Source organism: Chiloscyllium punctatum, chromosome 42 (assembly GCF_047496795.1).
Source record: "Chiloscyllium punctatum isolate Juve2018m chromosome 42, sChiPun1.3, whole genome shotgun sequence".
NCBI classification, from domain to species: domain Eukaryota; kingdom Metazoa; phylum Chordata; class Chondrichthyes; order Orectolobiformes; family Hemiscylliidae; genus Chiloscyllium; species Chiloscyllium punctatum.
In genome coordinates this window covers 55,069,264-55,086,811 of record NC_092780.1, presented here as the reverse complement: position 1 = coordinate 55,086,811, position 17,548 = coordinate 55,069,264, and the positions used below count along the sequence as shown (strand labels likewise).

General features: G+C 44.8%; 1 protein-coding gene across 1 annotated transcript in view; it reads right to left on the bottom strand.

The window, feature by feature from the left end:
• Positions 1 to 716: 716 nt before the first annotated feature.
• Positions 717 to 17,548, bottom strand: part of LOC140465575 (uncharacterized) — a 38,870-nt gene continuing 22,038 nt past the window's right edge. Inside the window, exons 4-5 of the mRNA XM_072561118.1 lie at positions 2,030 to 2,192; positions 717 to 860 (exon numbers count right to left, since the gene is read on the bottom strand). Of these exons, the coding sequence (XP_072417219.1) occupies positions 717 to 860; positions 2,030 to 2,192 (307 nt within the window). The remainder of the gene's footprint in view (positions 861 to 2,029; positions 2,193 to 17,548) is intronic.

The window sequence follows — 17,548 nt, the reverse complement described above, 5'->3', positions numbered from 1 at the left end:
TTGCTTCAGTGAGCATCTTTGCTGTTTGTTCAGTATGGGCCCTGCCAGAGAATTGTCCAATTTCAAATGAAGCTCATACTCAGACCTTGTGAAATTGATACGCTTTTTTATTTCACGGTATCATGGGAAACAGCCAAAGACCACTCACACACAGAATGGTCATCACTCTACACAGAGGAGTCTCAGCCTCTACCCCAAAGTACAGGTATATCCAGGTTTTATAGGGATACAAGAGATTGATAGCTGATTGTAAGACAATACAGTTTTAATTACAGTGGATAGTTTTACTGTATTGAAAGAGAGCTAACAATGTTTAACCAGTATCCATCAGTTAAACAGTGGCAACAGGAGGTTCGCCCTGTCCACAGTAGGGCTCAGCTCATCCACATTGATTAGTTTGGTGACATTTTATCTGCAGAAGTATTGTGTCAGTTGGGGTCCCATAGAGACAGAGAGAGTCTTCGGGGCTTCTGGAGGTGCTGTGTCATTGTGAGGGAGGGAATCTCATTAGCAGGTTGTTTAGAGAATATGTTCCCTCCGATTCGGTAATGTCTCATTCACATTCAGTTCCTGGGGATAGCTCATGTGAGCCATCAATGGCATTATGGGAAGGCCCTCTTTTAGTTGGGGACAAAATGGTCACGAGGCAAAATGTGTTCCCCTTATTCACAATTCCCCCCTTTTTATAACCAGGACCTGCGGCAAAAGGGGGACTGTCACCAACGCCGGGGATTGTCTGGTGGGGGAGACTCATTATCAGACGGGTAGCCCTGAGACTCAGACTGGTCGGACTCAATGTATTCTGTGCCTGGGTGCTCTGAATCTTGGCCAGAGTCATCATTCAGGTGAATCTTGGTGATCTGGGTGTTCAGTGGAGCAGGGGGGGGCAGTAGCAGTGAACACAAGTGCACACACAGCACTGTTGATCAATCATAATGAGGATCGTGATAAGGACAAGAATTACAATTTCTAAGGTGGGACCCTGGGGAGAGCAGCGAATGGAGGCATTTAATTTACAACCCAACAGGGCAACTGGACAGGATAAGGATGCTATAGCTGTGTTAGGGACTGTCACCGACCTGACACTGAAGGGGGGACTGGATTGGAGAGTGGTTCTACCATGGATACTCCGGAGATACCCACAGTGTGGACATTTTGGGAACTGAGGGGGAGTTCTGCAGAGGGAGGTGCAGATGAGTGAGTGACTCTGGGGTCCACCAAAACTGAAATGAGACAACTCCCCACTTCCATATCCACCATTGGATTCTCCGACAGGGAGTGTGAGAGGTGTCTAGAGGCAGCCTCCCTCCCGTGGTAGCCCGAGGGTCTCAGGGAGTGGGGGAATGGCTCATTCACAGTGTAGGCTGCCTGCTGAGGCTGCCTCTGTGGAGGGGCCCGGTGTCGCTGAGTCTGCCAGGGAAGTGTATGGGTGGAAACATTCAGCTGCTGCTGAGGGGTCGCTGCCCAACATTCCCTTACCCAGTGACCCCACTTCCCATATCGGGAAAAACAATGACTGCAGATGCTGGAAACCAGATTCTGGATTAGTGGTGCTGGAAGAGCACAGCAGTTCAGGCAGCATCCAAGGAGCTTCGAAAACAGGTAAAAACTCCTTGGATGCTGCCTGAACTGCTGTGCTCTTCCAGCACCAATAATCCAGAATCCACTTCCCACATACCCGACATTAATCCCTATTCCTGCCCCGACTTCTCTGTGCCGGGCTCCGACTTGCTCCCTGGTATTCTGGCTGCACGAGCTGGGGGTATGCCTCCCTCTACTTCATAGTCTCAAACAGTCCCTATCTGTCCCAATTGTTTCAAGTGGTTAGTGTATCCCCCCCTCCCCCCTCCCCCCCCTCGTCTGTCTGCCAGGTTCGGTTGTGTGATTTATAACCTTGAGCATGCCGGGGCAGCATGCAGTTCACAAGAGTCTGCATCACTAACTTTTCATTTTCTGATAAAGGGATGCCCACTGAGGAGACTCAGATATCCTTAAAGCCAGCAATAAAATCTGGGACAGACTTGTTTACCTTCTGCAGGTACTGGGGACCTTCCCCTGAAGTCAGCCTGTTGCCTTGGGGCTGCCTTAATGACGGTGTGACCAGGATTTTCGAACCAGTGATTGTGCTCATGTCGCTATTCCACTGTCCGGCTGGAAATTCAATAGACAGACGGGCAGGTGCCCAGTGACTCCTGTCAGCCAATTGCAGGAGAGTCTGGACATCCTGAGGATCTGAGACATCCTGGGGCATACCCCAGACCTCTGTGTGTGTCCAGGGCTTGTCCAGAGGTGTAGTGCATATCATGATGTGGGGGTATTGGTGGTCACGGGTCTGTGATCTCAAAGCTGCAGCCTCACGGTGTTTCCGTCTGGTGCTGGGAGCGGGGTCGGGTGCTGCCTGATCAGGGTGCTCTGAACCTGATGCCCACCCACCAATTGCCTCCTCCTGAACTACCTGAGGTGCTGTAATGGGGAGGGTGTGTGATCACCTGGTAATGATTGCAGTGAGCTTGTTTCCAGTGGGTCTGGCTCTGGGGTCAGGAGGGAAATCTTAGGGTACTGGGGGGGGGTGTATGGCAGCAGGGCAGTGGGCAGTGAATCGGAGGATGGAGTTGGGTCTGAGGCCTGATGACACTCTGTAACTTCAGCGGGCTGATGTCCAGTCGCAACTTCCTTAAATTTGTCTCAGCACTGAAGCACCGACCCAGTGTCCCAGGATGGATCTCCATAACTGCCCACAATTTTTGTCCTCCCTTGGTCAATTTTGTCTGGTTTGAAGGAGCCCTGATATGGCTAATTCCTGTGGGACCAACTGTACAAATTGGTGCTAAAAGGGGTTACATATCTCCTGTCCCCAGTTTCCTTCCATACCATGTGAGCTGGTGAGCCTGGTGTAACCAGAGGATCTCCTACCTTGTTCTTGCAGTACGCGGATTGATCATGGTGCTTCTGCATTTTCTGCGAGAGGGTCAGTGGCCGCGCACCACCCACCCCAGCAGGACAAGTTAGACCGGTCCTCCCAGGGGCAGTCCTTCTCTGGACATTATCGAGTCCCACAATCCCATTTACCTGTGAGGAGTCACACTGGGAACAAAGTACAGAGTACAGCATGGATGAACACAGACAGGACAGGACAAGCAGGGAGGACACACAGACAGGACAGGACACTGAATAAATAAACAAGACAAGCACAGGCGGCCTGGTCAAGTTCCCATGGTCTCCCTACTCTGTACCTGAGAAATTTAAAGGATAGATCTCTCCAATCTTCCCTCTCACTGGCCGTGCATTCTCTTACAGCACTAAATCACTGGCTCAGCTCAGTATCACGCTCAGAGCAGAATTATGAAAAATGTAGCAGGGATTAAATTGAGGTGATCTTTCCAGTCTACCTTCTTACCTAGTTGTCTGTCCTCTTACATTACAAGTACGCGGGTTCAGGTGAGGATCACGCAAGTGACCACATTTTGGGACAATTTTGTAAACTTAAAAATTTAGGCATCTTTGCTGTTTTCCTTCTTGCCCTGTCATGTGTCATCTTCCAGTACAGGTAGGCTGGCTGACGGGAGGATCACACAAATGGTAACATTTGGGAAATTTATGTCTGGTCCTGATGCCCATACTAAGTAATGGGGCCTGCAAACTAACGCCAAATTGTCAAAGTATTGTCCAATTTCAAATGGAGCTCGTACTCAGACCTTGTGAAATTGACACGCTCAAAGTTTGTGAAACGATTTGTAGCTCGGGTGCTCGATGTTGTGGTTCTGTTCCCCAAGCTGGGAATTTGTGTTGCAGACGTTTTGTCCCCTGTCTCGGTGACATCCTCAGTGCTTGGGAGCCTCCTGTGAAGCGCTTCTGTGATGTTTCCTCTGGTATTTATAGTGATACATCACAGAAGCGCTTCATAGGAGGCTGCTAAGCACTGAGGATGTCACCTCGACAGGAGACAAAACGCCTGCAACACAAATTCCCAGCTGGGCGAACACAACCACAACATTGAAATGCTTTTTTTATTTCATGTTATCGTGAGAAGGAGCTAAAGACCGCTCATACACAGAATAGTCACTCTACACAGAGGAGTCTCAGCCTATTCCCTGAAGTACAGGTATATCCAGGTTTTACAGGGATACAAGAGGTTGATGGCTGATTGTAAGACAATACAGTTTTAATTACAATGGATAGTTTTACTGTATTGAAAGAGAGCTCACAATACTTAACCAGTATCCATCAGTTAAACAATGGCCACAGGAGAAAGACCATTGATTGACGATTCAGTATCACCCTGTCCACAGTGTCTCATAGGGCTCAGCTCATCCATAGTGATTAGTTTGGTGACATTTTGTCTGGTGAAGTATTGTGTCAGCTGGGATCTCATAGAGACAGAGAGAGTTTTCGGGGCTTCTGGAGGTGCTGTGACATTGTGAGGGAGAGAATCTCATTAGCGGGTTGTTTAGAGAATGTGTTCCCTCCAATTCGGTAATGTCCCATTCACAGTCAGTTCCTGGGTAGAGCTAACATGAGCCATTAATGGTATTATGGGAAGGCTCTCTTTTAGCTGGGGATAGACTGGCTTCAGTGAACAAAATGGTCATTAAGCAAAATGTTTTCGCCTTCTCTCACAGCCCCACTCTATCCTTCACTAATATTTTATTATTAATATGATTGAAGGACATTTTACTCTCTATGTTGAGAACAGCCCTCCATCCACACCTTATGCTTCCTCTGAGCCTTCCTTGTTGTAGCCTTAAGCTCTCTCCTGCATTTGAGATTCCCTTTCTGATATTAATTGCTATTTTCTATTCTGGTTTACATCATATACCTCATCATTCTTCTTCATGTTCTTATCAATATCGTTAGTCATCCAGGGTCCTCTCGCTCTGGATAGCCAAGATTTATTTCTCATGGGTATGTACCCAGCTTGGACCCTTTTCAACCCTCTTTTGGAAGTCTCCCATTTGACGACCCATCAAAGAGATCATCCTTCCTCCCCACAATAACCGACACCACAGCAGCCCTTCCACACTTGCATACAGGATTGTCCTCTTGTAGATCCTGTACCTCAGAATGGGAAGTCCCTATTCCTGATCCTCCCTAGACCATGTCTCCGTGATGGGAACTACATTGCAGTTCCATGTAGAAATTCAAGTCCTTGGCATATTTCTATTAACTGTAATGCAGCAGCCAGTAAAAGGAGAGGTTATCCAGCCTTGTCTAATACGTGTGAGAGGGATGAAGTATTAGGGAAATAGTAGCTAAGATCCTCCACTTTGTAAGTCTCCTTTTCACAGTAATTACTTGTCTTTTAAAATGGCCAAGCACAGTGACCATGAGAATGGAATAATGAATGGATGAATCTTGGCAGAATCAAGTAACTGCCTGTTTCCCAGACAGTCACTATAACGTAATACAGATTGTAACCTCGGTATTATCTCAGTGACACAATAACACCACATTTACAGAATTGTTTATTTTACATGCAAAACAACACGAATGTATGAATTACCTCATGAGAATCTAATCAAAACGAGAAACATTATACAGTGGGAATTGGAGAAAAATGATATGATTGTGCACATTCAGGGTACAAATTATGCTGCCTCTCTCCTGAGAATTAGAGATAACCTATCAGTCCTATCTGATTGATTACCTCATCTTTTTGCCTATTGATCTCTGAGCTGGCTAGCTAACAATACAAGAGGGCTACTTTACAAACTCTGAGTGGTCCGAGAATTCCCAAGTTCCCATCTGGTGCCGTGACTCGGTTCCCAACATAGGGAACATTTCTCTAGGCTGATTAAACAACCGAAAGTTTGTGTCAGACTCAACCCTGTGGTGGGGTCCCTTCGGTATTTTACCTTCAGACCACTCCTTGTGTCCCAAGAGATGATCTGCCCCTTGCCGAGTGAGACTTGTCCCTTGAAGGGTTAAAAAGGACAATTTGGTCCGTCAGTTTTAGGTAAATTTAAGTCTGTTCTGTTTTTGTTTAATATCGTCTGTTGAAATTTGATATGTTTTGTTTAATATGGCCGTTTGAAATGTGAGACTTTTTGTTTATGTTTCCAGCTGAAATGTCTCTTTGTTTACTGTGGGGTGACCTTGGTGTTTCTGTGTTCCACACAGAGAACTGACTCTATCAGATATGGCCAGGAGAACCTTTTAGATCATTGAAAATGGAAGGGAGTCTCGGTAATTTTCTCACTCAGTTGTGTTAATATGGCCAGTGGAAATTATGAGATATTAGACACTCCATTGTGTTAATATGATCGGTTAAAGTTATGAGGTTATAGAGAAAGGAGGACAAGGCCGGTTGATTTTTATTTTGAAGAGCACGGAGTCATAAGCTACAACGGGACAGCCCCTCGATGCAGTTGGAAAGACTTCTCCCTTTCAGACTATGTATGAGATAATATCTGATCAGGAAAATGATTCCTAGTGTTTGGAAGCCACACAGATAAATTGGGCATTTTGTTAAATCCTTTTGCATGAATTGGGCAAATTGTTGAATTTTAATTGATATTTTAAAGGACACTCTGTTTGAATCGTTGAATGATTGTGATAGTGTGCATGTGAGAGACAGGCATGGGGAAATTATTCCAAAACTATGACTTATTCCAAAAAAAGGGTGAAATGGACAGAATAAACTGAGAAGCCGCTGCCACCTGAGATAGAGCCAGACAGAGAGAGACACAGAGAGAGAGAGAGACTTACTGTGAAGTGTTAACTCTTTGTGGTCTGTTTTGAATGAACATTTTGTTCATTGAGTCATAGAGTCATAGAGATGTACAGCATGGAATAAAAACCCTTCGGTCCAACCTGTCCATGCCGACTAGATATCCCAACCCAATTCTAGTCCCACCTGCCAGCAACCGGACCATATCCCTCCAAACCCTTCCTATTCATATACCCATCCAAATGCCTCTTAAATATTGCACTTGCACCAACCTCCAGCACTTACTCTGGCAGCCCATTCCATACACGTACCACCCTCTGTGTTAAAAAGTTGCCCCTTTGGTCTCTTTTATATCTTTCCCCTCTCACCCAAAACCTATGCCCTCTCGTTCTGGACACCCCGGTCCCAGGGAAGAGACTTTGTCTATTAATCCTCTCCATGCACCTCATAATTTTGTAAACATCTAGAAGGTCACCCCTCAGCCTCCGATGCTCCAAGGAAAACAGCCCCAGCCTGTTCAGCCTCTCCCTGTAGCTCAAATCCACCAACACTGGCAACATTCTTGTAAATCTTTTCTGAACCCTTTCAAGTTTCACAACATCTTTCCGATAGGAAGGAGACCAGAACTGCATGCAGTATTCCAACAGTGGCCTAACTGATGTCCTATACAGCCACAACATGATCTCCCAACTCCTGTATTCAATACTCTGACCAATAAAGGAAAGCATACCAAATGCCTTCTTCACTATCCTATCTACCTGCAACTCCACTTTCATGGAGCTATGAATCTGCACTCCAAGGTTTCTTTGTTCTACAACACTCCCTAGAACCTTCCCATTAAGTGTATAAATGCTGCTAAGATTTGCTTTCCCAAAATGCAGCACCTCGCATATATCTGAATTAAAATCCATCTACCACTTCTCAGCCCATTGGCCCATCTGGTCCATATCCTGTTGTAATCTGAGGTAACCCTCTTCGCTGTCCACTACACCTCCAAATTTGGTGCCATCTGCAAACTTACTAACTGTACCTCTTATGCTCACATCCAAATCATTTATGTAAATGACAAAAATTGAGGGCCCAGCACTGATCCTTTGTGGCGCTCCACTGGTCACAGGCCTCCAGTCTGAAAAACAACCCTCCACCACCACCCTCTGTCTTTTACCTTTGAGTCAGTTCTGTATCCAAATGATTAGTTCTCCCTGTATTCCATGAGATCTAACCTTGCTAATCAGTCTCCCATGTGGAACCTTGTCAAACGCCTTACTGAAGTCCATATAGATCACATCTACTGCTCTGCCCTCATCAATCTTCTTTCTTACTTCAAAAAACTCAATCAAGTTTGTGAGACATGATTTCCCATGCACAAAGCCATGTTGAATATCCCGAATCAGTCCTTGCCTTTCCAAATACATGTACATCCTGGATCTCAGGATTCCCTCCAACAACTTGCCCACCACGGAGGTCAGGCTCACCGGTCTATAGTTCCCTGGCTTGTCTTTACTACCCTTCTTAAAAAGTGGCACAATATTTGCCAACCTCCAGTCTTCCGGCACCTCACCTCTGACTATCGATGATACAAATATCTCAACAAGAGGCCCAGCAATCACTTCTCTAGCTTACCACAGAGTTCTCTGGTACACCTGATCAGGTCCTGGGGATTTATCCACCTTTAACCATTTCAAGACATCCAGCACTTCCTCCTCTGTAATCTGGACATTTTGCAAGATGTCACCATCTATTTCCCTACAGTCTATATCTTCCATATCCTTTTCCACAGTAAATACTGATGCAAAATATTCATTTAGTATCTCCTCCATTTTCTGTGGCTCCACACAAAGGCCGCCTTGCTGATCTTTGAGGGGCCCTATTCTCTCCCTACTTACCCTTTTGTCCTTAATATATTTGTAAAAACCCTTTGGATTCTCCTTAATTCTATTTGCCAAAGCTATCTCATGTCCCTGTTTTGCCCTCCTGATTTCCCTCTTAAGTATACTCCTACTGCCTTTATACTCTTCTAAGTTTTCACTCGATCTATCCTGTCTATACCTGATATATGCTTCCTTATTTTTCTTAACCAAACTCTCAATTTCTTTAGTCATCCAGCATTCCCGATACCTACCAGCCTGACAGGAATATACTTTCTCTGGATTCTTATTATCTCATTTCTGAAGGCTTCCCATTTCCAGCTGTCAATTTACCTGTGCACATCTGCCCTCAATCAGCTTTCAAAAGTTCTTGCCTAATACCGTCAAAATTGGCCTTTCTCCAATTTAGAACTTCAACTTTTAGATCTGGTCTATCCTTTTCCATCACTATTTTAAAACAAATAGAATTATGGTCACTGGCCCCAAAGTGCTCCCCACTGACACCTCAGTCACCTGCCCTGCCTTATTTCCCAAGAGTAGGTCATGTTTTGCACCTTTTATAGTAGGTACATCCACAGACTGAATCAGAAAATTATCTTGTACACACTTAAGAAATCCCTCTCCATCTAAACCTTTAACACTATGGCAGTCCCAGCCAATGCTTGGAAAGTTAAAATCCCCCACCATAACCACCCTATTATTCTTACAGATAGCTGAGATCTCCTTACAAGTTTGTTTCTCAATTTCCCTCTGACTATTGGGGGGTCTATAATACAATCCCAATAAGGTGATCATCCCTTTCTTATTTCTCAGTTCCACCCAAATAATGTCTCTGGACCTATTTCCGGGAATATCTTCCCTCAGCACAGCTGTAATGCTATCCCTTATCAAAAATGCCACTCCCCCTCCTCTCTTGCCTCCCTTTCTATCCTTCCTGTAGCATTTGTATCCTGGAACATTAAGCTGCCAGTCCTGCCCATCCCTGAGCCATGTTTCTGTAATTGTTATGATATCCCAGTCCCATGTTCATAACCATGCCCTGAGTTCATCTGCCTTCTCTGTTCGGCCCCTTGCATTGAAATAAATGCAGTTTAATTTATTAGTCCTATGTTATAGAAACATAGAAACATAGAAAAATACAGCGCAGTGCAGGCCCTTTGGTCCTCAATGTTGCGCCGATCCCAGCCCACCTAACCTACACAAGCCCACTATCCTCCATATGCCTATCCAATGCCCGTTTAAATGCCCATAAAGGGGGAGAGTCCACCACTGCTACTGGCAGGGCATTCCATGAACTCACGACTCACTGAGTAAAGAATCGACCCCTAACATCTGTCCTATACCTACCACCCCTTAATTTAAAGCTATGCCCCCTCGTAATAGCTGACTCCATACGTGGAAAAAGGTTCTCATGGTCAACCCTATCTAAACCCCTAATCATCTTGTACACCTCTATTAAGTCACCCCTAAACCTTCTTTTCTCCAATGAAAACAGCCCCAAGTGCCTCAGCCTTTCCTCATACGATCTTCCTACCATACCAGGCAACATCCTGGTAAACCTCCTCTGCACCCGTTCCAGTGCCTCCACATCCTTCCTATAATATGGCAACCAAAACTGCACACAATACTCCAGATGCGGCCTGGAGGGACTGGCTCTGAGCTAGCTGGTCAGAGTCCATGTCCTTTGCATATGTAAACAAAGGGGGACTTGGTGATGGGATACCGACCTCCGTGGATTTATTTCAAACAGAAAACATGAATTTCAGAAGAGAAAAGTTCCAAAACAATAAACCAATAATTAAATTAACAAATAAATAATAAAAAATGGCCATGAAAATGTGCCAACGGAGAACTCAGATTTTTTTTTCTTTTCAATTAACCAGCAGATCTACAAAAAGACCCCCAGAATAGACCCAAGCCCTGATCACAAAGAAGGGGAAAGAGTGTAGCCAAGGAGTTGGGCTATTTTACACTAATCTTTGTTCACTTTCATTGATGTACACTCTGGACTAGCCTTGGAAGTCGTCAGATGATACTGGGGGTTGAAAGTAGGTTAATTTGGGGTTTCTCCCCTGCTGTGTAGATCGGGTTTTTGAGAAGGGAGGAAGAGGAAGGAAAGGTTGTGAGTGCTTGGCTCACTCTAATTTTCAAGGTTCACACACTTTTTCCTTCTCATCTGCACGTTCTTCCCTCTCCCTCCTTCCTTCTCACTCTCTTGCTCTCTCATTTCCATATACTGCCAAATTTCCTGTTCCTTCCTTTCTCCTCCTCCCAACACACATACTCATGCCCTCAATATCCCTCCTTCCCTTTCTTGCACACACCCTTTCTCCCTCATCCATATACTCTCTGTCCATCACACATACCCTCTATCCTGCTCTCCCCTACTCACACACACATACTCTCTCACCCTCACTCCAACAGATATATTCTCTCTCTTCCTCACTCACTATCTCCCATATACACGAGGTCATGCTGGGAAATGCAAGCTTTACCTCTGCAACAGTATCCCCTAAACCCCCTGCCCTTCAGATCTGAGTAGATGGGATGGAAAGGGTGCTGATGTAGGAGGGAAACTATGATGCACGAATCTTTGCAGAAATAAATAGGAGTGACAGTGCACACTTAATGGAAAATACAGTGGTTCAACAGAGAGACTGAAGGGTGCAAACATAGAACTTAAATATTTTGAGTGGAAATAAATAAAGTCACACAAATGGCCCATCACTATTTCTGGTTTCACCGATAGGGTTATAGCATACAAGATAGATTGCAGAAAGTGTAACAATATTATGGATACCCCATTATGTACGTTTAAACTCTGATAGATGTATAGATTTTAAAAGATGATGTCATTCCCATAAACTATTTCTGAAATATTGGGATTCGTTCAATCAGAGCTGTAAAGGTTAGGAAAGATTTAATAAGGGTATTTAAAATTATGAACACTTTGTTCAGGTGAAGAGGTAAAGGCTGTTTCTTTCCTGCGTTCGATGGTAAGATATTCCCTTTTGAGTTCGGAGCTCAAACTGAGTTTCCCCAAGCTGCACTGTAAAGGGCAGTCACCAATCAATGGTCCAGAGGGGATGCTGACTGGACAGTGAAGGATGATGGCTGGGCTTTCGAAGCCTGAGGAACTGTGAGGTCTAGCAGTACAGAAATACTGAGTCAGTATGAGGGTGGTACGGTGGCTCAGTGGTTAGCACTGCTGCCTCACACCACCAGGGACCTGGGTTCGATTCAACCCTCTGGTCACTCTCTGTGTAGAGTTTGCACATTCTCCCCATGTCAGTGTGGGTTTCCTCTGATAATCCAAAGATGTGCAGGCTTGGTGGATTAGCCATGGGTAACGCAGGGTTACAGGGATGGGGGTGGGTCTGAGTGGGATGCTTTTTGGAGGTTTGCTATGGGCTGAATGGCCTACTTCCACACTGTAGGGATTCTATGAGAAGGAGCTGCACCCTGCCATGCCAATGTAAGGGAGAGACAGGTAGCTTCCTACTTGGAGCATTTTCTCAGCATTTATAGAAGGTTTTATTGAAAGAAAATGGGCACAGCCACCAGCTCAATATTGTGGAGGGAAACCTGCAGCCACTGGGGTACCTCAGGCTGCCTGGATTGGCAATCTGCCACCTCCAGACCATCCCCAGACAGGCAGCTCAAACACTACCCATGCCCTCTGGGTAAGGGTGTGGGAAAGGGTGTGATAGAGAGTGACTGCACACAGACTGAAACATTTCTCTGAGGCTCCTCTGATCAATCCTTTTCACTCTCCTTTTAGTTCCATTTCCTGCTTGCTGCTTCCGAACAGGTCGCCATTCCAGCCGTGACTCAGCCTTTCGGGAAGTGACTCAGGTTTAGGCTATTGCTGGAAAGATGGCCCATCACCTCAATGATGTGATAATAAACCCACACATTCACTTCTTTTCCCACTCCCTTATCAGGGCCGAGTGTGAACAAAGGGATCTCTTTACACAGAGGATTGTCAGGTTTTCACAGGGAGCAGATGAAGCTGAGAATGTTGTGTTTTAGAACATAGAACATCGAAAAGTACAGCACAGAACAGGCCCTTCACCCTACGATGCTGTGCCGAGGATTAATCCTAATGTGAAATAAAATAACCTGACCTATGCCCCCCTCAATTCACTGGTGTCCACGTGTATGTCCAGCAGGTGCTGAAATATCCCGACTGACTCTGCTTCCACCACCACCGCTAGCAACACATTCCATACATTCACAACTCTCTGCAGAAAGAAACTACCTCGGACGTCTCTTCTATACCTTCCTCCTAATATCTTAAAACTATGACCCCTCGGCCCAGTCAATCCTGCCCTGGGGAGAAGTCTCTGGCTATTGACTCTATCCATGCTTCTCATTACCTTGTATACCTCGATCAGGTCACACCTCTTCCTCCTTCTCTTCAGAGAGAAAATCTGAGCTTAGTCAAACTCTCTTCATAAGACAAGCCCTCCTGTCCAGGCAGCATCCTGGTAAACCTTTGTTTGCACCCTCTACAAAAACTCTGTATCTTTCCTACAGTAGGGTGACCAGAACTGGACACAATATTCCTAGTGTGGTCTCACCAGGGACTTGTAGAGCTGTAGCAAAACCTCGTCGCACTTAAACTCGATCCCCTTGTTAATGAAAGCCAAAACACAATATGCTTTCTTAACAACCATATCCACTTGAGTGGCAACTTTGAGGAACCTATGTTCTTGGACACCAAGATCCCTCTGCTCCTCCACACTGCCAAGAATACTGTCTTTAATCATATATTCAGCATTTGAGTTTGACCTTCCAAAATGCATCCAGGTTGAACTCCATCTGCCATTTCTCAGCCCAGCTCTGCATCTTGTCAATGTCACACTATAGCCTGCAATAGCCCTCAATACTATCAACAGCACTTCCAACCTTTGTGTCATCGGCAAGTTTGGTAACACACCCCTCAATCTCCTCCTCCAAATCATTTATAAAATCTACAAAGAGCAGAGGCCCAAGAATAGAGCCCAGCGGGACCCCACACAACACTGACCTCCAGGCAGAATACTTTCCATCTACAACCACTCTCTGCTTCCTGTATTCCTGATGAAGGGCTTTTGCCTGAAACGCCGATTTTACTGCTCCTCTAATGCTGCCTGAACTGCTGTGCTTTTCCAGCACCACTCTAAACGAGACTCTGCTTTCTGTCTGCCAACCAATTCTGAATCCAGATCACCAAATCTCCCTGTGTCCCATACTTCCTGACTTTATGAATGAGCCTACCATAGGGAACCTTACCAAGTGCCTTGCTGAAGTCCATGTACACCACATCCACTGCTCGACCTTCGTCGACATGTCTTGTCACCTGCTCAAAGAACTCAATTAGATTAAATAGTCTCAACCTGCCCCTCACAAAGCCATGCTGACTCCCTTTAATCATGCTATGCTTTTCCAAATAGTCATAAATCCTATCCCTCAGAACTCCTTCAAAAATCTTGCTGACCAGATGTAAGATTGACTGGTCTGTAATTGCCAGGGATTTCCCTCTTACCCTTCTTGAAAAGAGGAACATTTGCCTCCCTCCAATCCTCCAGTATGACTGTGTGGAGAGTGAGGAAGCAAAGATCTTCACCAACGGCCGAGCAACCTCCTTTCTCACTTCCCAGAGCAACCGAGGTTAAATCTGGTCTGCCCCTGGGGACTCATCAATCTTAATGTTCACCAAAATGTCCAACACATCAACTTCATCAATCTCGATCTGTTCAAGCCTATATCCTAGCTCCTCAAAGTTCTCATTCACAATAAGGTACCTTTCTGTAGTGCAAACCAAAGCAAAAAACTAACTTAAGGCTTCCCTTTTCTGCTCATACTCGACGCACAAGTGTCCTACACTGTCACTGATCGGCCCTCCCTTCTCCCTGATCATTCTCTTATTCCTCACGTATGAGTTTTATTTAGAAGGAGGTTAAAGGTTGAGGCCAGGTTCAAGAGGTCACTCTGGCACGTTGCATGAGGGAGCTACAGCTGCTTGAAAATGGCAATGGACACATTGTTTGGAAATATCTTTGATGGGTGAATGAATAGGAGCCATGTTAGGGGATTATTTCAGGGAAGTTCCTGAGGATAATTACACATTTGTGCTGAAATGTAGCAGAGGACAGGTTGAATAAAAGGGAGACAATTTACAAGGAATTGTGTCGAATCTACTGCACAGAAATAGGTCACATGACACAACTGACCAACGTCAATGTCCATGTTCCACATGAGCCTATTCCCAGGCTCCTTCATCTCACCCGATCAATGTCTCCTTCTATTCCTTCTCCCTCATGTGTTTATCTAGCTTTCCTCTTAGATGCAGCAATGTTATTCACCTCATGTATCCCCTCTGGTAGTGAGTTCCACATTCTAACCGCTCTAAGTAAAGGTGTTACATCAATAAAAATAAATGCAAGATCCGACGGCTTCATTGAGTTATACAACTGTTCAGAAAACATAGCTTAATGGAGGATGGAGTGGGTGTAAGAAGGATTATAATAAACCTACATCCATAAAAAAAGGTATGTGGTGTGACCTCAAAAATAATAGCATTGGCTTTCCATGTGATTTCACCTGATCGAGACTTAAAACCCCCACAAACATCACAAAGGAACTCAAACCCCCAAATGAAACTGGAAATTAGGAAACAGAAATGCTGCTTGTGATGAACATAAATGGGAGATTAAAAAGGGCCAATATTGATTTTTTTTCGTCACTGTCTGGAAGGGTGTTTCTGAGGGATCTGTCGGTGTGGTCTGTAAGAGTGGGAGTTATTGGTAGCATTGAATGTCAAAGGCAGATCATTAAATTCCCTTTTATTGAAGATTGGTACTCAGGTGATATAAATGTTACTTGCCATTTATCAACCCAAGTCTTACAGATCACACACACAGATCCCTCATAAATATCCTGGGGCATTGACCAAAAGCTGGGCCAGCCACTTACATATCATAGCTCCAGGAGCAAGTTGGGAATTCGATCACAAGTGACTCACCTCTGACTCTCAATGTTACCACCATCAACAAGGCACAAGTCGAGCATGTGTTTGAGTGCTATCTACTTGTCTTGATCAATGTAGCTGTAGCAACATTTAATAGCTTGATACCTCAGGACAAAACAGATCATTTCATTGATAACCTATCCATCAACTTAAACTTTTATTCTCTCCACCATCAGCATAATGTGGCTGGAGTGTGCACCATGTGCTTGATGCACTGCAACAGCTCTCCAAGCCTCTTCCTAGAAATACTTATGGAGCCCACAACCTCTGCATCCAAGAGGGACAAGAATTTATCCAGTTCTTGCTTCTTTGGCCATGACCTGCTTCAATGATGTGAATGGTGGTGAACATTGCACCAGCATCAGTGAACATCCCCACTTCTGACCTTATGATAGAGGGAAGATCATTGATGAAGCAGATGGTTGGTCCGAGGACAGTCGCAGAGGAACAGTCGCTGAGTGACAGCCAGCCATCACACCTCCAACCAGAGAAAGTTATCCCCTGATTCCTCCTGATTTCAGTTTGGACAGGCACTTTGTGCCAGCTTTGTCAAATGGCACCTTGGCATCAACACAGTCACTCTCATGTCACATCCAGAACATTGGGGACTAGATTGGATTTGTCCTGCTTCCTGCAAATAATAGGACATGAAGATGGCCAATAATCCACATTGCCCAAATGGTGTGACAATTGAACCTATACTGAAAATTGTTCTGAATTAAACAATGTAGGATAATGTGTAAGTCTCGTTATGCTAATCAATACTACACAATATCAGTGATGCCTGTGAGAGGCGACATTTTCAAAATTCAGATTGAGTCTGCAAGATTTTAAGAATGTTGTTCCCTAATTATTGAAGCACAAAGTGTTAATAGTTAATAAATGTTGCTCACCAGAATGAGGACAGACTTATTTCTCCCTCCAACCTCAGTAATAATAGGTTTGTAGAATGATTACAAAACAGACAGATCTCACTACAAATGATATTACGATTAATCATTGGTAAGGCCTCATTTAAAGGTTTGATCTGGTTTCTTTATTCTCTGCTGTTGTTTGTGAAGCCAGGATTCAAATTCTGTTTTTATAGAAAACCTTCTGACTTTGCCCCCCAACCTGAAGTCTGAAAGTATTTCAGAATAAAGGTGTTCCTCACATGAAAGACCAAGGGAGCACGAGTCCCTAACCATGGGGGAGGGAGGGTACTCGATCAGGGGATATGCAGTGGGGCAGAGTGCCTGAAAGCAGGTTATGGTGATGGGAAGCCTGGAACAGAGAAAGGCTGGGTGGTATGATTTGGTGAGAGCAGGCTTGAAAGTGACCATACAGGGAGGAGCTAGTGGGCTGACAGGAAGGCAGGAAGTGGGCCTGTGAAAGAAATGAAACGGTCTGAAAATGGAAAACATTTTAGAGGATGCTGCAGCTCCACCTTGGAAGGAATTTGAAAAATACTGCCACCTGTAAAAGCAGCACTGAGAGAGAGAGAGAATAATTTGCATTTATCAGGCAACTTTCAGAACTATGTGAATATATTTGTAGTATAGTTATTGTTTTGGTGGAGGTAATAGGACGGTCAATTTGGGCAAAGCAATGTCCCCCAAACAGCAATGTAATCATTTGTTGGCTGAGAGCTTCCAGGTTCTTCTTTGAATAGCTCCATGGTAACCATTGCTTACCCAAGGGGAGATGAGATCTGGCTTTAACTTTCTTCTGAAAGACAGCAGTTCCAACAATCAGCATTCCCTCAGGTTTTTGAGCCTTGACTCTGTGCTCATATCTCTAGAGAGAGATTTGAACTCATGACCTTTTGGCTCAGAGATGTGAATGCTGTTTACTGGGGCCACAGCTACAAATACAAGATCACTACAGACAGTGGATACTTACAGAATTAAAATTCCAAGAGTGTAATTTATGTCATAGGTGTGCCCAATTTGTCACAGTTGGTGTGAGAAAGTGCACATCGATGCACCTGATGTGGAACTAATCCATCTCATGGAGCAT